This window comes from Saccostrea echinata, unplaced genomic scaffold (assembly GCF_033153115.1).
Source record: "Saccostrea echinata isolate AGI-Se365-2 ecotype Australia unplaced genomic scaffold, CSIRO_AGI_Sech_v1 ptg000009l, whole genome shotgun sequence".
NCBI lineage: Eukaryota > Metazoa > Mollusca > Bivalvia > Ostreida > Ostreidae > Saccostrea > Saccostrea echinata.
Genome location: NW_026889758.1, coordinates 2,176,334 through 2,199,361, shown reverse-complemented (window position 1 = coordinate 2,199,361; position 23,028 = coordinate 2,176,334). Strand labels below are relative to the sequence as shown.

The following is a 23,028-nucleotide window of genomic DNA, read 5'->3' as shown; positions in this document are numbered from 1 at the left end:
TAGTTCTTCCGACGCAAATATGAACAACAGAAGTTTATAAACGTGTCTTTTTTCTGTCAATGAAATAGTTTTTTACAATATTGCAACAAAAATTTCCGACATCAAAGTTGCAGCTCATATTGCTTTAAGTTAGTATTGTTTAATTATAACCCCCTTTATCAAAAAGCCTTAAAACAAGACTTCTATAACTGTTATAAATGAACGCCTTCATTCAAAAGCCTAAAGAACTAAAACCATTATCCAATTAAATTTCTTTCATTAAGAAAAATTTAAATCTAGGCACACCTTACCGAAGGAAGCTGACAGAGTGGAGAAAAAAGGAAAATGTTTTTGAGGGAGTTTATAATAAATTATCTGTCAGACTTAAAAAAAAAATCAACATGTTTTTCATGATAAATGTTTGGTGAGAGGGAGACAAAGTAAAAAATTAATTTAGTAGTTCTTTGGTAAAAAGTGTGGGATGAAATTGCAATAAAACAATTGTGCCCACCTTCAGTTACACTACAGCCTTTTAGATCAAGTCGAACATAGACATCCTAGACTTATGCAACATTTTTTTTTTGGCTAAAATTAAAACAAAAATAAAACTACAGATTGCACCACAAATAGGTAACTGATATTTAAACACACAATCACATCCAATGACAATAAACTTTGTATGACCGCTCATTGTTAAATCTAGAAGCTGTATCATATGATAACTGTGAACTTTGTTCCTAGGCCCTGATTGCAGTAATGCTAAAGGGTTAGTACGACAAAGTGCGTAATTAATAATCAGGGTTCAGCATTTCTTATCACTGCACTTTACTCTCACTCGACTACTATAAATTGACAACATCCACCCCGAAAACTTAAACACATAGAAGCCACCGCCGAGCTCCCACAATGGAGCGTACATTACTACTCCTAGCCTTAACGGCTGGAATCTGGGCGGGTAAGTCTCAATTCTTATTTTATTTCTGAATTTTAAATTCTTCATTCATTATACATTGAAAAATTACATCATTTTTGGGAAAATTCAATCGAAAAAAAAGAGATTCATTATCATATTTCATCGTTATAAAGGATAAAGATGCTTATTTTCCGCCATTGAAGTCTTTGAAAAAAAACCTTTGTTTAAATAAAAAAAATGAATTAAGATAAGTTAAATGAAAAAAAATGAGAGCAATTATAATAATGTATATGTACATATTTATAAAATAAAAATCGAATGTAATTAATATGATCATTAATGTTATGTAAGAATGTGACGATAACTTTTTTTTCAACAAAATGTCTTAATACGGGACACACTTTTAAAAAAGTGAAGATAAAACGTTGATACAATTCATAATATTACATTTTAAATTAATAATTATAGTATTTTTGAATTTAGAAATAATTACATAATTTTATTAAAATATTAAACCCTTATTATAAAAATATCTTTTTGAACTCGATAATGGGATAAATGAATGAGAAAATATGAAACTTTTGACTGTAATTACTCATCCGACATACTACATAATTGTGGTATTTTTGAATTTAGAAATACACATGTAATTACATAACTTTATTAAAACCTTAATCTCTAATTATAAAATAAACCTTTATGAACTCGATGAATGAATGAGAAAATATGAAACGTAAAATGTAATTACTCATCCGACATTCGGCATCATTGTTTGTGAAGTGTATGTAATAACAGCAGTAGTGCTGTAAGTGGACTTTTGGACTTTGCTTTATAGTTCTCTTGCTTCATCACTAACTCTCGTGTAAAGTCATTACGTGCATATCACAAAATCAAAATGTAAAAATGTAAAAGTATCATCTTCAGATAAATAAGTTATTAACAACGTCGAATCTAAATAAAATTTGAGACGGAAAAATTTGATCAGGAATATTACAGTTTAAAATTGAATTATTACACAAAAATGAAAAATACTTGTAAACAACTTCATTTTTCCGAATAATGAAAAACTTATTCTGAAATTCAATTTACATTAAATTCGTGTATAAATGCATGTACTTTGATAACAACATAAGAAAAAAAAAAAACTGAACTCATCAGAAGTTGTTCAATCCGCATGAAACAAACATGAGCTGTCGGTTTTGAAATACTTGGCATATACCTGTGTTACTTGATATTTTATGATTTTCATTTTTCAGGACCAATAACCGATATAACTTCACGTGATACATGCTCAACGACATGCACTGGTGATTATAATTCGTTCTTAGTCAATTAACAATATGTTTCCTGTAAAGACTTTTACTTTCCTTTTAAAGCGTTACTTTTCCAGTCATAATATCGTTCATATTCAGTTTCATAACCAATTATTCTATTATTCGTATCTAGACTCAACCAAATTCGGATATCAACCTGGAACTACCTACGAGTACGATTACGATGTTGACACAACAACTCTCATTCAGGGGGCATTTGAAGGAAAATCCGGGATGAAGATGACAGCGAAAGTTCAAGTGGAAGTGTTGTCAAAATGTGACCTTGTACTGGAGGTCAAAAGCGTACAACTCCACGAACGAAACCCCGAGTCCCCAGAAAACCTGATCCTCTCAACAATGTCCAGAGAATTCAGCAGTCAGCTGGAAGAAAACTCACTGAGATTCTCTTTCCAAGATGGCCGCATCGAGTCTCTGTGCCCTGCTGAAAGGGAAAAGACCTGGGTTCTCAACATCAAGCGAGGTATCCTGTCAATGATTCAAAACACCATGGAAGATCTGCAGGTCGACCAGAAAGTTAGAGAGGTCTGTATAGTATTTTATCGCTGTTCCTTAATAACTTCTAACCCATACTGATACTAAAAAACAAACAGAAAAATATGTTGTTCAACGTATTTCTTAAACCATCAACTTCTTTCATTGAATCTAGGCGGACGTGACAGGAACTTGTGATGCCGATTATACGGTGTCCGAAGATGGGTGGTACACAGTAACAATCAAGAAGCACAAGAACCTCTTGGGGTGCACAGAACGCCATGGATACCAGACAACACTACAAGGAACACCCTACAGAGTGCCATCGGTATGTTCTAGGGCTTCAGTAAGATATGCTATTTTTTATCATGAAGATATCTATGAAACACGATTCACATAGCTCCATTCATTTCGATAGGAAATCCAATCCATGCCTGTCATGAAGAGTAGTCACTCTTGCCAGCAGGAAATCAGCAAATCTGGAGTCCTGAAGGGATCATCTTGTACTGAACAACATGTTTTCAGGCCTTTCTCACGTAACGATAAGGGTGCCATGACAGAAAGCAAGCAGACACTGAAATACGTATCTGAGAAGAGCGGAGTGTCAGCAGCACGTATGTTTCCATATCATGCGTTTTTTGTTATATCAAAATACTTCTAGTTAAAGACGTGGTATTTTAATGAATAATTTTATTTTCAAGGATCTGTAAGTCGAAAGACTGACATGAACTTTGAGCATCATTATGATGTTGCCAGTAACACGAAAACCCGTAAGGATATTGAGAGACAACTAGTCAACATTTGCGCCCAAACAACAGAGGATGTTCGTCCTGAGACACCTCGTCTTTTCTCTGACCTTGTTTACATCATGCGAGCAGCTGATTCTCAGACACTGAAGGATGTTTATTCCAATGTACAGAGTGGTTCTCTTTGTGGCAACAACAACCAAAAAGTCAGGTTTGTATACTTTTCCATGACAACCACCTCTGATGGTATATTATAGTGGTATATTGCGTTATCTGGATCAAAATTAAATGTCTCCATTTACAACGTAACAGAAAATTCTTTATGGATGCCATTCCCATGGTTGGAACCTCTGCCTCTGTTGCAATGCTATCTAAAATGATCAATGACAATGAAGTAACTGGAATTGAGGCTGACATGTGGTTGACAACTTTAGCTTTCATTCCAAGCCCTTCAAAGGACATGATCAAAGATGTTCAGGTACGAAATGAATTATAAAACAGATACTTTAAAAAAGAAAATTCCATGAATTCTAGAGATTATTGAAATTTATTTTTCTCATATAGCCTCTTCTAAAGAAGAATGGTAAAGCCCTGTTGGCCGTAAGCTCATTAGTTAACACCTACTGTAAGACCGCTGAATGCGAGAACGACATGGACATTGCTAACGTCATTTCTGCACTTGAGGATAAAATTGGATATGGATGCTATGTTGATGAAAACAACAAAGATAATGTAAATAAAATTGTTTTTGGTCATGAATTATATATATGTAAAAACCATCGGTTTTTATAATACATATTAAATTATTATTTTTTTTTTTACACTTTAAAACTTTCAGATCGTCTTGACTCTTCGTGCTCTTGGAAATTCTGGCCACATCAGTTCAGCAACTGCTACAGTTAACAGCTGTATTTCTCGAAAAGACAACCCAATAGAAGTACGAATTGCTGCAATTGAGGCCTTCCGTCGTGCTTCATGTGACAATGATGTATGCTTTTTAGTCTTTCTATTATAAGAGTATTTCATTTTACCTCACAGATAAAAGCCTTGACTTATAACATTTCGCTATATCTTATAATGGAAAGCATATTCATGTAGATTTCTTATTGACTTAAAAAAATTTACAATTTTCATTTCAGAGAACTGAAGCATTAAAGGTATTCAATGACAAAGAGGAAGATTCTGAAATGCGAATTGCTGCCTACTTGGCCCTCATGCAGTGTCCATCCACAAGCATTCTCTCTACTGTTCGATATGCTCTGGAGAAAGAAGAAGTCAACCAAGTAGGCTCTTTTATCTGGTCTCACCTAACAAACCTTATGGAATCCTCCAGTCCCTTGAAGCAGGATATAAGATCTATCCTGGAGAGTGAATACCTGAAAAAAGAATTCAACATGGACAAAAGAAAGTTTTCTAGAAATTATGAAGGATCCTTCTTCCTGGAGAAAATCAACACTGGGGCTTCTGTTGAAAGCAATTTGGTCTGGTCATCCAAATCCTTCATTCCACGATCATTGATGGCCAACCTGACTGTAGACTTGTTCGGAAAATCGGTCAATATTCTTGAAATCGGTGGACGAGTTGAAGGTCTGGAATACTTCCTTGAGTCTTACTTTGGACCCAATGGCTACTTCACTGAAAAAGATGTCAAGAAAGCAACAACACAGGTTATAAAAGGAGTTGATACCAAGAAAATGAATAAAATCGAAAGTCAGGTATGAAGAGAATTTTCTGACTACTATTATGTACTTTCTACAACATAAAGACATCTTAAAGATTTCAAACATATAACATCATTTTAAAATATTTGTAGTTTGGTATGGGGATGGATCAACTTAAAGGAGCTCTCTACCTTCGAGTGTTTGGAAACGAACTCTCCTATAATAGTTTCAATGGCCTTGACAACCTTTTAAGTGGTGATAGTTTCAACATTCTTGAGATGCTGATCAGCATGTCTAAAAATCACGACTACACATTCACACAGAACATCATGTTTTTGGACACTTCAATGATCATTCCAACAAGTGCTGGATTCCCACTTAATCTGACAATCAACGGAACTGCCACAATAGACATGAAAGCCTCTGGAAAAGCGGACCTCCGTAAAATGGGTACAAGTCCCATGAGTCTTCTCATTAGCGGACGCATCCAACCGAGGTAAAAAGTAATTACATGGTGAAAAATATGTCTTTTGACCTTCTAGTTTGCAATTTTTCAAGTGAAACCATCAATGCCATCGTTTCAATTGCTTCTATTTGTAGCGCTGCAGTCGAAATTTCGAGCATGATGAGCGTTGATGCTTTTGTGACAAAGAGCGGATTGAAGATGGTATCAACACTTCATTCCAGCACATTGCTGAAGGGTCATGTAGAGCTACAAGATGGAAAAATCTTTAATGCCAACCTAGATATGCCTAAGGATAAAATAGAAATTTTTAGTCTCAAGTAAGATACTTGTGAATTGCTATGCAATGGTTCATTACCCCTTTACAATTCAAATATTATACCTACATGTCGAAATAACTTATTATCATTATTATTATGATTATTATTATATTTTGCAGAACTGCTTTCTTTACCCTTCACCGCGACGTAGAAAAAGAACAGAAAATGATCACAAAAAATAAACAAACACACAAAACATGCACGGGATTCAAACTTGCCAAAATCACTGGATTGAAATTGTGCGGAGAAATCCAGTTTCCCAATGCATCTCTTGAGGCGAATGCTCCATACTTTCCTCTAACAGGGCCAGTGAACATGGATCTCTCTCTGGTGAAAGAGGATTCACACAAATCATACAATGTAGAAGCCAGATTTACAAAGGTAAAGTATTGATAGTTGTTATGTGTAGTAATCTTTTCTGTACACAAAGAAAATCTTTGTTAATTGATAATGTGCATAATGTTTGCTTTTGTTTTATTTTAATTAATATTTTTGTTTTCTGTCTTAGACCAAGAAAGACGTTAATATCCGTATGGCGTTTGACACGCTAGGATCACGAGTTGATAGAACTCTTTCTGCAGAATTTTTACTTGACAAAAAAGGTTCCAAGGTCGAGTTTGGTGTACAGTCTCCATGGACTAAAGCTGTTTTCACAGGTATGCTGCAGGAATCCATGTTTATCATAATGAATGAATAATTCTTTATTCGTGTAATCTATGTTAAACGCTTGTTCCATCTTTGGCATAGGTAAAGTTCAGGATGAGAAAAATCTAAAACACGTCAGTGGAAAATTCGTCTACGGAAAGAGGGAATACTCTGTTGTTGCCGAAGTAGCAAAATCAAGGAAGGGTAACAGCTATGAATACAAACCCCATGTCGAAATAACCGCTCCCAAAATGAAGCCCATCCAACTTAAAGGGGGAATCAAATATGAAGGGATGAAGCTTTTGGATGCTAATTTGATATTAAGTGGGGCATCCAAACAACCAATCAAAGCAGAAGGTAACTATTGACAATTGAATTACTTCTAATAAATTGTCTCAAAAATTTCCACATAAAATTGATTTGTATTAAATACATATATATTATGTATGTGTTTTTTTTAGTTAACTACTCTAAGAAAAGAATAGTGGTATTAGCCAAAGCGAGTATCAGCTTTGAGAAGAAGAAAGAATACGCTATTGAATCCAGAGTTCAGAAGTCAGCAACCAAGAAAGCTGTCAGGTACAGGCCATACCTGTCGATCAAATCACCAGAGAAGGAACTCATTAGTTTCGGGGGCTCAGCGGAGTACAAGACTGGAAAAGCATTGAAAGTGGATTTAACCGTTGATCGCATCGTTTCAAAGCCAATGAAACTCTTGGGTACTTTTAGAAATAACAATTATTGCTTAATCAATGAAATCTTTTACCTTTGTGTTTCATCCACAAAATAAGTATAAATCAATTTTTTTTCAGTCCAAATAAGAGATGGAAGCAACAAGAAGAGTAAAGGTATCAGATCCAGAATAGACATTAAGTCACCAGTCTTAACCACCAAATGGACTTCCATGCTCATGCTTAAAAATCAAAAAATAGGCATCGTCCGCTCTACACTTGACTACGTTATTCCTCGAGTCAGCAGAGACAAGGTAACCCTGAATGGAAAACTGAATGTCCGCAACACAAAGAGCCTTGCAGCTGCCAAAGGAAACATGTAAGACAAATGACTGATGTATAGTATAACCACTTGTCTTCTGGAATTTTTATTTACTTATTAATTTTGTTAATTCAAAACCACTAAGGAAGCTTAATTTTTTAGGGTTTTAAATTTTAAACAACAATCTGATTACAACCTCAACGTCAAGTTCGATATCAGTAAGAACTGGAAACATTCAGAAGCTAATGTGATTGCCATATATGGACCTAACAAGAAAGATTTCAAAAAACGCATCGAGGTGGACAGTAAAATGAATCACATTATTAACTGGAAACAGAAGAAAATCAATATTGATGCCAGCAGCAAATTCATATTCCCATATTTTGTAAGTACATTACTAATAGAATTTCTTCAATTCATTTCGGTAATTTTTTTCATTATTCTTTGGAAATCAATTTGCAAATTATTATTTATTCATAGGGTGTGAATTACCAAATGAAAGGAAAGCACGTACAGACCTCCAAATCCATTGATTCATCCTTGGATGTCCTTTTTGGAAAGAAATCCTCCTACAGTGCCACACTGGAGTTGAAAGACAAATCCAAGAAATTTACAAGTATGGTTGGTAAATTTGGTATTTCTATCCCAGGCAGAGATATCATCATTAGTAATGTATTTGATCAAAACAATGCCAAAAAATACAGCAACGTCCTGACAGTTCAGCTTGAGAGTGGGAAGAAAAGTATTATCCAAACAACGCTGCGCAATGTTGCTACAAACGAGTACGACATCACAACTTCTTTCAATGTTCCAACATTTGAACTGCTAACAGTCTCAGGACAATACAGACTCATACCTTCAAATCTACAGGCTAATTCTGAAATCCAGTATGGAAAGACTAAGTATGCTATGGCTTTGTCATCTCTTGTCCGAACTGGATCGCGAATTCAACTTGCAGGTGAATTGGAATGCCCCACTCGCAAAATCACAGCTGAGTTTGACACTAGAATGAAAAACCCCGTGTACTCAAGTAAACTTGATGTCAAATGGGATGCAAGCAAAGACCCCTCAAAACAACTGATGCTGCAGGGAGAAGTAACCAAAGGAGATCAAAATGTGGAAGCTACACTATCCAAAGTAAGCCCTCTAGGATCCGGCAGTCTTAGTTTGAAACACCAGAGCGGTGATAAGTACATAACTCACGCCCATGCAAAGTGGAATAAAGAAATGGTTTCCATGGACTCTACCTTTGGACAGGAAAAGAATGGTTACAAAGCAGGTTTAAAAATTAAATCTCCATTTAAAAACTACAAATCCATCAACATTGATTTCAGCCACCAAAATGATAAAACAAAGTCTTCATCAACCATTGACATCGACTGGAAACCAATGAAGCGCATGTCTTCTACACTGTCATTAAAGCAACCATTACGATGGGATGATATGGAAGCTACTCTTGATGTAAAGACACCTATTCCAGGATTTGAAAGATCAGGAATTGAAGTAAAACACAAAAAGTCTGACAGAATAGAAAGTATGATCAAGTTCTCCTGGAACAAAGATTTTCTTCAAGCAGATATCCTTGCTGCAGACAAAAGCTCAGTATCCTCTAGAGATCTCACCGGAAGGTTGAGTCTGAAATCCACTCTTGAAGATATTACATCTCTTTATGCCGCTGTGAAACATGTGGACAACGGACAGAGGTTTGAAAACAGCATTAACTTCGAGCACAATGGAAAAGCATACGGCTACGAAGGGGAAATTACTCATTTCCGAAATGGGTTGCATTTGCAGAACAGTGGAAACATCAAGCTGAGGAGTCCATCCAGAAAAGTAGAATCCTCCTGGTCACACAGAAATACATTTGAGGACATCCAATCAAACTTTAAGTTTGCATCCGGTGCTAGCAACATTGACTTTAGCTTGAATGCAAAGCAGAGTATGTCAATTCCACGAGGTACATTGTCTGTCAAATCCGAACTGCGCTCCTCATTTGACATCGTTGAAGATATTGCCTTGGAGATTTCACATGAACATGGGGTTGGAATGATCGATAACCAGATTCAATACAATGTCAAAGGAAAGAAAGTCTTCTCCTTGATAAATATCTATAAAAGAAACAGCGGAGTTGCATCTTCAAGACATACTTGTTCATGTCATGGAATTACAAAGACCCTGACTGTATCCTCTCAATATCAAGGTTATCCTCTATCTGGCAGAATTGAGTATCTGTCCAATAAGAAATCAGAGGCTATGATTGATGGTACGTTTAATATTTCCCCAGTTGGACTGATGAGTGGGAAACTCGAAGCAATGATGAGTCATGTTGATGAATTGAAAACATTGAAGATTACAATGGATCAATCGAACGAGCGAGGTGAAACTGTTACCAGATCATCTATCGTCCTTCCTACTGGAGACACAATCACGATGGAAAACCGTGGACAATGGGGAGATAAGAAGAGCTTGAACACTATTTTGAACACCCCATATAAAAATCTTCGCAAAATGACCATTGGTGCCGAGTTTTCAGGTAACTACAAATCCTTCCATACAAGCGCTAACATGATGATCAATCCACTCTTTGGACCAATGTCTGTCACATCCCAATGGAGTTCATATGGTGGAATAATTGCTAGCATTCAAGTCAACACTCCATTTGAACAATACAAACAAAGCCGTATCTCATTCACACACAATAATCAGAGAGAGAAAAAAGTAACAGAATTGAGTGTTGAATATTTACCAGGCAAGACAATAAAGTTGGAGTCTTCTTTGCAACCAAATCTTGAAAACCTAGAGGGTAGCATTGCATTAACAACACCATTCCAAGAACTTCCATATTCAGCAGCATCTATTCGCCATAGCGGTGATAGTCGTCAATTCCAATGCCATGGAGAAATTGAATACACCCGAGGGAAAAAAATCCAAGGAGATATAACCTTTTCAAATAGCAAAAAAGTAGAAGGAACCTTAGTACTTAGGTCTCCTTTTGCTAATGATTTCATTGCTGCATTTAACCACGAAGGATCTCTTTCTCAATTCTCCTCCCACGCAGAAATGCAGTATGGGAAAGCAAAAAAATATGAAATTACCGGAAACTATGGCAATTTAGCTGGAAATATTATTATTAAATCTCCTCTCCATGAAGACATGTCTGCTTCTTTTAAACACAAGGGAAGTATTTTCGATTTCGATACACACATTGACGCTTTGTACGGCAGGGGTAAAAAGTACGAATTGGATGCCAAATACCGTCAACTGTCTGGAACTGTAAGCTTCAAATCTCCTCTCTTAAAAGATATGAGTGCTTCATTTAGCCACATAGGAGAACTAAAAGACTTTATTTCCAACGCTGAATTCCAGTATGGCAAATCAAAGAAGTATGAAGCAAACATGAAGCTTTCACTCACTAAAACATCAACAGGATCAGTTTCATTCTCCTCCCCAGTCACAGATGATTTTGCAACATCCTTTTCACACGAAGGCCACATGAAAGACTTCAAAATTACTTTCGATGGTAAATATGGGAAACATAAAGGATCAGTCATGTCAGCGTTTAAAAATGCGAAGAAGATTCTTGGGTCCTTGGAGCTCAAATCTACCTTTGTCGACAATATGAAAGCTGAATTTTCCCATGAAGGCACTTTAAGAAATTTTGAGACCGGTGCCTCTTTGACAAAAGGAGGAAAGGCTGTAATCGAAGGGTCTGTTGCATTTTCAACCGCAAAGAGAATAAGTGGATCAGCGACATTGAAAACACCATTTCACAGGGATATTTCAGCAACATTCAAACACTCTGGTGATCTTTCCAAATTTCAGACGACAGGAAACATAAAGATGGACAAAAAAATACAGTTTAAATTGATTGCTAACGTTGTAATTAAAAAGAGAGCAAAAGCAACGATCCAAATTGAAAATCCTTTTACCGAACCCATCAAGCTTACGATGACCAAGAAAGGAAAACCAACAAACATGCGAGTAATTACAAATGCTTTTATCGGAAAAGGAAAGAAATATACGTCTGATATCACCCTGAAGCGAGGATCAACATCTGCCGTTATCGTTAACATTGTCACTCCTATACCAGGATACAAAAAAGTGAAGGGAATCTGGAACTTTAGTGGGAACATGAAGAGTTTTAAAACCTCTGCTCGAGGTTCAATTGGAAAAGAGTCCATTGCAGCAGATATCAAGATGTCTCTCCGACCAAACTTCAAGGCCGACCTTTCTGTGGAGACACCATTTAAAGGATACAAAAAGGCTGGCGTCATCCTTTCTCATCAAGGTTCCCTAAAGAACTTCCAGTCCCATGGAGAGGTAACAGTGGGAAAGAACAAGCTATACAATGCCGATATCATGTTTGCTGTAGATCCGAAGATCGCTACCTCCATTGTTCTTCAAACTCCATTCAAGAACTTTGAAAAAAGCGAAATGTCTGTAACACATGATGGTTCTTTAAGAAACTTCAACAACCAACTCAACATCTTATTCCCTAATAAAAAACGCATTTTGTCTAGTCTAAAAGTTGATTCTCGATCAGATATTTCAGTAGAGGTCTCACTCCAAACACCCTTTAAAAACTACGAAATGATGCAAGGATCATTTTCCCATAAAGGCAACTGGAAGAACTTCCAAATTCATGCCGAAGGCTCTGATGGAACAAATAGGAAATTGACCGGGGAAATTGGAATGAAACTTCTTGATCAAATAACGGGTTATCTAAAGTTTACAAGTCCATTTAAGTCGGCACAACTTTTAAAGGCCAGTGCATCACACGACGGAACATATAACAATTTCCATAGTCATGCTGAATTTGAACTTAATAATGACAAATCTGAAATTGATGTCAATTTCAGTTCCCTAGTTAAACTAGAAGGAAGAGTTCTTGCCAAATCGCCATACTTCCAAACAATTGACGGCACCTTTGCACATGAAAGTTCTCCAGTTTTGACTACAACTGCAATCAAATATGGAAGAAGAAGTCTTTTGGACGGGAAATTGTCTCTTAAATCATCTCCTCTCCAAGGATCCTTGTTTGTGAACTCCATTTACACCAAACCTTTGAGAGCCAGCTTGACCCACTCAGGAACACTCCAAAGATTTAACACAGAGGCTGAAATCACTTATGGAAAAGAGAAAATAAAATCCAGTACAGAGTTCGATTGGACAAATGATTTATCTGCTAGAACTTCACTGACAACAACATTGGGAAAAGTCAAAACTGTGGAAGCTTCGTTTTCACATGCTGGAAGACTGAGCAACTTCAAATGTCATGCTGAGGCATCTGCTAACGGTCAGATTGTTGAAGGTGACTTAACATTTGCAAGCATTAATTCGCTTGAGGGGACACTGTCCATACGCACACCATTTGCTGATTATAGAGAAAGTGACTTCCTCTTCCGACACAGTGGTGGAATACTCAATTTCAACAGTCATGCTGAATATTCACATGAAGGCAAAAAATCTGAAATTGAGTTGAATGTTGAAATGGACAAGAGAGTTAATGTTATCGGATTTGTTAAAAGACCATCTACCAATGATATCATGTTTAAACTGACTCATGCTGGATCCAGCCAGAAATTCAAGAGCGGAACTGAGTTGATCTACGGAGGAGAAAAGAAAATCCAAGGAGAAGTGTCCTTTGATACAGTTCCTTCACTTACCTTCCAAGCTTCCCTGACATCAAAATGTCCAGTTGTCAGGAACATCCAACTTTCTATTTCACAAACTGGTGCATCTGAAAATTTCAACATTAGATCTTCAGCAAGTTTCAATGGCAAAGAAGTAACAGGAAATGTTGGGCTTGACCGACGCAGCGGAATCAATGGCTACTTTACTCTGAAAACTCCAGTCTCCGAGGATATCATGGCATCACTCAAACATAATGGTCCCTTTACAAACTTCAAAACTGTTGGAGAACTTTCATACAGTGGAAGAAAACAAATCGAATTTGACGTATCACTCGATGCCTCGTCATCTATTATCGGACAAATATCATTCAAAACTCCCATAAGTGCTTTAAATGATATCAAAGCTAATTTCCGTCATGAAGGGGACCTGAGCAACTTCAAAAATTCAGGGTCAGTCAGTGTCTCTGGGAACGAAAAGATATCTTGTGATATGTCCTACAGCTCCAATCCCATATCTGGATCTTTCAATATCAGAAGCGTTCTTGGAAAATTGAATGGAGCATTCAATCATATCCAGTCATCAAGATCAATGAATTCCCATGCTGAACTTAATGCTAATGGCTACAATTCCCAAATAGATGCCACTTATTCCAACGATGGTATTAAAGAAGGATCCGTATCTATATCAAGCCCAATCTGTGGAAATATTGGCGCCACTTTCACTCATGATTACAATGATGCCCAAATCACAAGCAGTATAAAAATGCATTCAGAGGACAAAAGTATTGCTGCAGCAACTGAGATTGCCTTTGTTGACGGTGTAAGTGGAAAAGTTTCTTTAAAATCTCCATTCCAAGGATTCGAACAACAATCTATTTCCGCCAAGTATGCATTTGCTGAGGATTTCGCCGGGGATTTCACAATTGATTACAATAATGGACAAAGAATAGAGGGCCAGATGTCATTAACAGGTAGAGACTTCGTAGAAGGTAAACTTGTCATCAAAACTCCCTTTGAAGGCTTCAGAGAGTCCAGTGCTGACGTATCGTATACCATTTCCTCTTCTGGGTTAAAGGCAACTGCTAAAGCTACATTCCGTCAGCAGAGCGTTTCATCTGATATTAGCTTTGCCAAAAATCCACTTCAGGGTAGCATTATATTGAGAACACCTTTTATGGGCTTTGAAGAAATGAAATCTTCCTTTAACCATGTCAGTTCTGGGTCTGGCTTCAAAAATCACATTGAAGGAACAATAGGTGGAAAAACCATTCAAGCTGATACTTTCTTCAACCACAGAAATTCTATAATTGCAAGTACCACGATTAATACTCCGGTACAGGGAATGAGAAAACTTTCAGCCTCTTTCAACCATGAAGTAAAGGACAGTGGTATTTCGACCGTAGCTAAAGCAGGAATTGAGAAAGAAGAATTATTACTTGAGGCCACATTCAACAAAAGACCAAGTGTCACAGGCGCTCTTAGGGTTTCAACACCTTTCTCAGGATTTGAAGACCAAAGAGTGTCCTTCAATTTTGAGAAGACACTGCTGGGTTATCAATCACAGGCCGAAGCTACTTATCAGACGAAAAAGATCGAAGTAACCGGTAATCTGAATATCGATACAATCGTTGATGGAGATCTCCAAGTCATCACTCCTTACTCAGGTTTTGAAAGACAGAAAATCTCATTCAGAGGCGAAAGTAACAAAGTACACGGTATATTGTTATTCAGACAGAAATCAGTTGAGGTTAATGGTGAACTTATGTCTGATCAAGGATCACTCTCGGTTGAGTCGTCTTTTCCAGGTTTTGAAAGTCAAAGAATAAGCTATACGACTGATGACAAGAAAGGCCATGTAGAAGGCACCTTTAGACAAAAGACAATTGAAATTGATACATATCTTTCTACCAACAAAGGTAGTCTCTCAATCAAAACACCTTTCACTTCTTACGAAAATCAGAACATAATGATTACCATTGATGGCCAGAAAGCCCATGTAGAGGGCACTTTCGGACAAAAGACTATTGAAATCGATGGAGAACTTTCCGCCAAGAAAGGTAGTCTCTCCATCAAAACACCTTTCACTTCTTATGAGAATCAGAATTTACTTTTTACCATTGATGACCAGAAAGCCCATGCAGAAGGCACTTTCAGACAAAAGACCATTGAAATCGATGGAGAACTTTCTCCCAACAAAGGCAGTCTCTCAATTAAAACACCTTTCACTTCTTACGAAAGCCAAAATATCAGGTTTTTAAAGAAGGGCTCAAAAATGCAAGTTGAGGGAACATTTATGGAGAAAACGGTTGAAATTGACGTCACTTTCAAAAGAGGTAAAAGAATGGAGGGACAAATTGCTATTAGGACACCATTCCATGGTTATCTTCAACAGGAAGCTTTCTTTTCTCACGAAATTACCAGTGAGAGTTGCCAGACACACGCTGAGATGATCTTCAATGAACAAAAGTCAGAGTTTGATCTTAATATTATCAGGGGAAGTAAAACTGGATTTAAAGTATCTCTAAGAACACCTTTCAATGGCTTTGAAGAGCAGGACTTCCTCCTTGAGTTTGAGAGATCATCCAGAGGTTTAACTGGACGCGCAGAAGGCAACTTTAAAAGAGAGAAAATTGAAGCCGATCTAAGTATTGAATTTCAGCCACAAATTTCGGGCAATCTTATTGTAAAAACACCTTTCGAAGGATACGAGAAACAAAATATGCAATTTACATACCAAATGACATCTCGGGACATCACATCCCATCTGGAAGGTTCATTCCGTCGGCAAAGATTAGAGGCAGATCTTTCTGGATCTATTCAAAATGCAGGTATGAATGTGAATTTTAAGATGCAAACACCTTTCAGTGGTCTTGAAATTGTTAGCGCCCAAGCTACAAGCTCGTGGTCCTCCTTTGGATATCATGTCCACGTCGAAGGTGGAAACAATAAAAACAAACTTGAATTCGATAGTTCTCTGGATACCTCAGACGCAGTATTGGCTTCCATGTCTCTTAAGACACCTTTCTCTGGTTTCGAGTCTACATCATTTTCATTCAACAAAGATGGACCTTTGAAGAATCTAGACGTATCCAGCACTTTGGTCTTTGGATCCTCTCAAACGGCATCAGTCTCCCTACGTAACATTGTAAGAGAATCATCATCCGAACACATGTTGAAAATTCTGAGCCCTTACACCCATATTTCTGCCATGCATACACAGTCCTCAGATAGTGGTTCAGTTCAATCTCAAAGCGAATTTACCATGGGAGACCGGTACAGTTTAACTCATACTAATTCTCTGCAATACAATGACGATCCTTTGATCGACTTCACGTCTACAACTACTTACACTATTGATGGTGTTAGTTCCACAACAATGACAAAGGTACATCATGAAGGCTCACTTCGAAACTTCAAGACTGACGTCATGACAAGGTATGGAAATGAGGAATCAACAGTATCAGTGCAGTTCAAAAATACAGACGCAATCGAAGGCTCCCTAGCAATAAAATCACCAGTGCAATACCTTCGTGACATCAGCGCTAAATTTTCCCACAGCGGTGACTTTGATCAATTCACTACCTCCGGTGATTTCCAGCATGAAATGACAGGAAAAGTAGAAGGAACATTGGCATTTTTCAGACAGAACTGGCGTCGTGTCAATTCTAATTTGGTAATCAAAACACCTTTTAGTGGATTTGAAAGAACAAAACTGAGCGTGAAACACACAGCAAATAGAAACAGCGTCAGATCATTTGTTGATGTTACATACGGATATGATCAAAACATTCGAGCTTCAGCAAAAGGATCCATTGAGCCTATGGAAGCAGAACTTTCATTTACATCTCCATTTAAAGGATTTGAAAATCTTCAAGCAAGTGCCAAAACTTCAATAATAGGAGGTAAATACAACGGAGATGTGGTCTTATCAAGTCAAGACCGTGCAATATCTCTAAAATCTAATCTTGATGTTGACTCAACACCTATGTCAATTGCTATCGTCCTTGCAACTCCATTTTCTGGACTGGAATCAATAAAATTAGCTGGTTCACACAGAGGAACTTCTCTTGACTTTACCACCAGTATTGATCTGCAAACATCCTTTGGAAATGCGAAGTCTGATGCTAGCTTCAGGTTCAACTCTATTTCTGATGCCGATGGTTCATTTTCCTTGGCCAGTGACATGAATGGTCTTGAAAATATCAAATTCAGTATGAAAAACAATAAAAATGGCAACGAATTCAGAAACAATCTGGAAGCTTCATGGATGAATGGTCAAAGTATTGTATCTGATGCAACATATTCCAGCAGTGAATCATGGAGAATCACAACACGCAAAGCTGGACTAACCATCAGCACTCCTTTCAGTCAGCTAAGAAAACTTACTATTCAAGGAAATAACGATAAATCATCAGACTCCCTCAAACAATCTATGCTTGCTGAGATAAATGGTAAAAGATTATTGGACATGGACATTGCATATGAGAAAAATTCCAAACACTCTATTTCCGCCGTGATGAGAGAACCACAGCCTATGAAATTCGAAGGAGAAACAGTTTTCTCTGATTCCATAAAATCAGCACTGATTTCCATGAACTTGGATACAACATCGTCGGAAAGGCAGGCAAAATTAGAGACAAAATATGTAGTAGACCCATACACTCAGAAGAAGGAAGCTTTAGTCAAAATTTCAACACCTACGAGATCTGTTGAAGTAAAGGGATCTGGAGAAATGTCATCAAACCGTATGCTTTCTTCTTGGGATATCCTGATTGATGATACCCAGACATTTGGATTCGACGCTGAGCATTCATTGGTGAAAAGGCGTGCCAACTATGCCAATGGAAACACACTAAAGTTAAGATTTCCAGAGAGAAGTGTTGCCCTTTTTGGATCCTTTGAAGATAAATATGGTAAAAAGTCTGTAGATGGATCCGTCATGTGGGATGCAGACAGAGACACATCCAAGAAAATTGGTATCAGTGCTAGCGTTACTCCCCAAGGAGACTCTTTCAAAGCTGATGTGTCTTTTGAAATCCCAAGTATTGGCAAGGTAATTGCAAAAAATTAAGCATAGTTTTGATAAATATTGAATTTTAAACTGAAATTCTACTGCATGAAATTTTTGTGAGATTAAGATTAACTTTTTTTTATTTTCAAGGATGTGAAGTTGGATTCTGAAATGACCCTAAATCGAGGAAGTATTTTATTCGATGGTAAGACAGAATTCAAATACTCCAAAGACGAAGACAAAACCGTTGTTATTAACTCTCGTTTTGAAGATATTTCAACCGGATTGAACAAGAACTACACCTTTAGCTTGGGACTGAGACACATTTTCAGCAGTGTTGATGTTCAATTAAAATCACATGTTGGAATGTCAGATGACAAGTACACCAGTGGAATCAAAGTTGACTACATGACAGCAAAACGCATAAAGAAGAACTTTGCTTTGATGGGTGAAATAGACAGTCTTCGTCGTCAGATGAATGTAGAGGTACATTTTTTTTTACGAACATATCTTTATATCTTATATTATTATTGCTTGAATTTATCGGATCTCAAAGCTCAAAGATATTTATATTTTTACGTATATGTTACATTTGTAATAATAAATTAACTTTTACTGATCAGGTTGTCTCTCCTGTAAAATCGATGATCATGTCTGGAAAACTGGAATCGAAGCCTTATAAGTTGAGTTTGCGCAATGTGTACGATAATACCAAGGAAATCAACTCTCAAATCACCTTTGACATCGAAAACAGACTTTTAGCTGCCCAAATGAACTACGATATCGGTAATTTGAATTCAGATTTAATTTTTTGTGCAGTTTTATGGTAGATACTTTTCTTTAGATATAAGATTTATCTTCCTTCCATATTTCTTTTTTCAGGAAACCCAGCCAATGTCTTACACTTTGTTGCTAAATATGTAAATGACAGCGCTATCTTAGCGGAGATGTATCGAGAAGAAAACTCACGTAGAATCACTGAGAGTCTTCTTGCTATGAGACTGAATACTTCCAGAATCTTACACACCCGTGTTCACTGGAGACCTACGATGATTCAAGATATCAAAGTAAATCAAATATCTACTTACACTCGTCTCCAATTTTTAAATATTTTCATCAAGTTTGTTCATGATATTATAAACATTGGACTCTTATGTCTTATTAGGCATCTGGACTTGGAAAAATTGCTCTGAACAGCAGACGGATAAACATTGCTTTCTCTGAAGCTGCAAAGGCCTTTGGCAACGAGCTGAATTCTAAATACAATTTGATTCGTCAGTCCGCAAGCGACGGATATCGCCCATATGGGGAATTCATGGAGGAAATCATTGGAGAAATTGCAAGAACTTACCCCAGTATTGACCTCACAAACATTAGGTATTGCAAACCATGAAATCAAGAACATTATGATTTGAATATATTTCCTAATTTGTTAAAATATTTCATAATTTTGTTTTTTGTTTGCAGACACATGATTCAAAGTAATCCTGTCCAATGGGAAGATTTTCCTGGTAAAGACAGATATGATCTTTACGTAGAGGCCATCAAAGAACTCATCATAGTAAGATCGATTTGGCTTTTATAAGTTATAATCTATTTGCTCAGATGCTCTAGAACATATTATAAATACTCATTTATTCCTTTTTAAGCTTGTTGAATCGAAGGGAGGTCAGTATTACGGAGAGCTAATGGACTTCATCGGACAACAATTTGTCGATTTATCTGCTGCCATCGAGACTGCTATGAACAAATATCAAGGTACATGTAGTTTGATTTTTTGTTTCAGAAGAGCAGCCAGACTCTAATATTTATCACAAATTAAACGTATTTGATAATTTGCATTCAGAATCATTTACCTTTTTTATTATACTAGATGCAGTATCCAGACTTTCAGGAAACCACGTCTCTGAGTATATAAAATCCAAATACGATGCTTATTTAACAAGACTTAGTGATATTAGAGTTCCAGACATGGCTAGCCAGTACACCAATGCTATCTATAATGTCAGGGACCAAATTGCTTCTAGGATGAATGGTCCTGTTTTGGAAACTATTAAGGACTCTGGAGTTCAGAGCTATCATCTGGTAGTTATACACTGAATTGTGGATATGTATTTTGAATTGTAACATATTTATGATTAGATGAAAAGAGACATATCTGTTAATGTTTTTCAGGCTTACGATGCATACAAATTTTGGGAAGTGGAAGAAAATGTCAAATCTGTGATGAAGAATGTGTTTGATATGATCAAGAAAGACATTGAGGAGGAATTTGCCATCCTCAAAAATTCCATTTCCAACTTAAAAAACTCTAGAATCACTGTTTTTGATCCTAAATCAGGTGAAATACAAATGGACACATACCTGCCAGTCGCTATGTCATCCTTGAAAGAACTTCCTAAAGTGTCTGTCACCAAGTATGTCAACAGACTTCACTCCTATATTCCAAAATATTCCAACAAATGGGGATCAGTGTATGACTACATTCCCGATTCTGATGTCTCCAACTGGATTCCACCATTCAAAGGTTGGGAATAAACTGTATCCTAAAAATTGACTGAAGATCTTATTATCGTTATAAAATGAATGTTTTATTAACTACTGTTTGTGTTTTCTTTCAGCTGTAGCTACCCTTAATGGAAATCAAATTACAACTTTTGACGGTGAGGAGTTTGACTTTTCCGGAAAATGTTCCTATGTTTTAGCACGTGACTACGTTGATGGTAACTTCTCTGTCATCATGAACTACCTCGGCAAAAGCAAGAAACAGCTCATCATCACAACAGCTACACAGACTCTGCAAATAGCTCCTAATGGAAAAGTGTGTGCTCTTTTTATCTTTCAGTTACCATTTCAAAAATTATCTTCCAATATCTTTTAAATATAAGTTAATATTAATATTAAGTTGCAATTTAGCTGATGATTCACTTGTTTTGTAGCTTCGTGTTGATGGTAAAATTGTCAGCGCCCCTTACCAATCCCGGGAATTAAGTGTCAAGGCTGACGAGGAGCATTTGAATGTGCATGGCCGTGGGTTCACTGCTTTCTACAGCATTCCAACAGATCAACTTAAACTCGTCGTTAGTGGATGGTACCATGGCAAATTAGGAGGAATTTTCGGAACCAACAACAATGAAGTCTATGATGACATGATGACATCATCACGCAGCACCGTCACAGAAGTTGAGCCATTTATTAACAGCTGGGAAGTTGACAGCAAATGCCGTTAAACTGAGAAACTGTTGATGATGACTAACATTGATTTTTTTATTTGATTAATAATTATTTAATGTCTTTGTTATGTTGATTATATGAACCAATTAAAGAAATCTAAAGCAGCAAATAGAGATTCTTTTTTACCTAGCAAGAGGAAAATACAGTAAAACTGATTATTCAAAAACCGTGAATTTACATAGCATATATTAGAAGGAGTGAAGAATTAAAAATAGTTTTGAATCTAAAATATGAAATATGAAATGAAAAAGAAACTCATTCAAGGCAACAAGCCCCTCATTAAACATGAAAATACCAACAATGCCTAGAACTGAAAGAGAGGCTTAGAGGAGACATCAGTAATTCAAGAACTGTAAAGAAATATGGAGATAACGAACTGCATTTAAGCTCAAAGTCCATTAAATCAATACAAATCGGGAGTAGAGCAAACAAGAACCTCCAAAAACATCAGAGGTGGGATCAGGTTCCATGGAGGAGTGAGCATCTCCTGCCGACCTGTCACACCCGCCGTGTTCTCCTTGTCATGCAATGAAGCAATGAGTTCTCTCGGAATTAGATTCAATCTAAATTTTCTGTTTTTTTTGGAATAACTACTAGCATTTTTTCTTTGCTCACTTTATTGTAATCATGCAAGTAAATAGAAATTCAAAAAATGCAAGCCCTAATTTGCTTAATTTCATAATAAAGGGTCTTAGCTTTGTTTACAATTTTGAATTTCTCCATTCATTTTAAAAATAAACTTTAATTCAATGATAACAAAAATGAAAATTCTAAATATTCAATAACAAGGACATTCTTCATAACTTAACACAAAATCCTTGTGTTTGTAAACATGGGCTCGAGCATTGTCTTGAATTAGTAGTATGTTTAAGTTTTACTGGGTGTATTCAATTTGTTAAAATTGAAAATGAACAAGAACAGACAACACTGGTTAATTTGCTTTTCTTCCTTTTCTGCGATGATTTTTCCTGAATGCAGTTCGAACATTTTCTATTGATATTCAACAGACTTAAAATACCAAAAATGAAATAAATTCATACTAATTTTTAGGCCATTATTTACACACTGAATTGTCGACGGATTTTTCCGTTATTTCCCAATCATGACAAGGAGCACACGGTGTGACCGGTCGGCCGGGGAGATGCTCACTCCTCTATGGCATCTGATCCCACCTCTAATGTTTTGGAGGTCCGTGTTTGCTCTGCTCCTATTTTGTATCGTTTAATGGACTTTTGAGCTTGAATACTGTTCGTTATCTCCATATATTTCATTTTAGTACGTGAAAGTTCAAGGATGTGTTACAACCAATCAGCTGGAAAATCAAAGTTATGATAATTTCCTAAAAAAAAAAAAAACACAAGAATTTTCTGAAATCATTGTTATAATACCCGGTATATCAGATTTAAACACTTTACTAATATGTGAATCATGAAATTTTCATGAAAGTTTTGAAGGATATAAAGTTCGATATCGTACATATACCTTTTTTTTTTTTTTTATAATTTAATCTTTCTACTTTTGTTAAAAAGATCAACTAACATAACCGGCAGACTGGCAGGTAAACTTTCTACGTTTTTTAAAAAAGTCAATATTACAGAAGTGGCAGGTAATAGTCCAAATGGCAA

General features: G+C 36.5%; 1 protein-coding gene across 1 annotated transcript; it reads left to right on the top strand.

Moving 5' to 3' along the window:
• Window positions 1–869: 869 nt before the first annotated feature.
• Window positions 870–21,512, top strand: LOC133181591 (uncharacterized). Its single transcript, XM_061316124.1, has 29 exons — window positions 870–934; window positions 2,149–2,199; window positions 2,339–2,748; window positions 2,873–3,025; window positions 3,116–3,311; window positions 3,399–3,654; window positions 3,756–3,921; window positions 4,008–4,175; window positions 4,282–4,431; window positions 4,583–5,158; window positions 5,257–5,600; window positions 5,705–5,887; window positions 6,007–6,268; window positions 6,396–6,543; window positions 6,635–6,889; window positions 6,994–7,251; window positions 7,345–7,582; window positions 7,688–7,910; window positions 8,006–18,211; window positions 18,320–18,655; window positions 18,793–18,955; window positions 19,052–19,236; window positions 19,335–19,546; window positions 19,637–19,730; window positions 19,819–19,927; window positions 20,043–20,254; window positions 20,345–20,696; window positions 20,791–20,990; window positions 21,109–21,512. Exons 1-29 carry the CDS (start codon window positions 886–888, stop codon window positions 21,397–21,399), a joined length of 16,446 nt encoding a protein of 5,481 aa, XP_061172108.1. The 5' UTR covers window positions 870–885; the 3' UTR covers window positions 21,400–21,512.
• The last annotated feature ends 1,516 nt before the right edge of the window (window positions 21,513–23,028 follow it).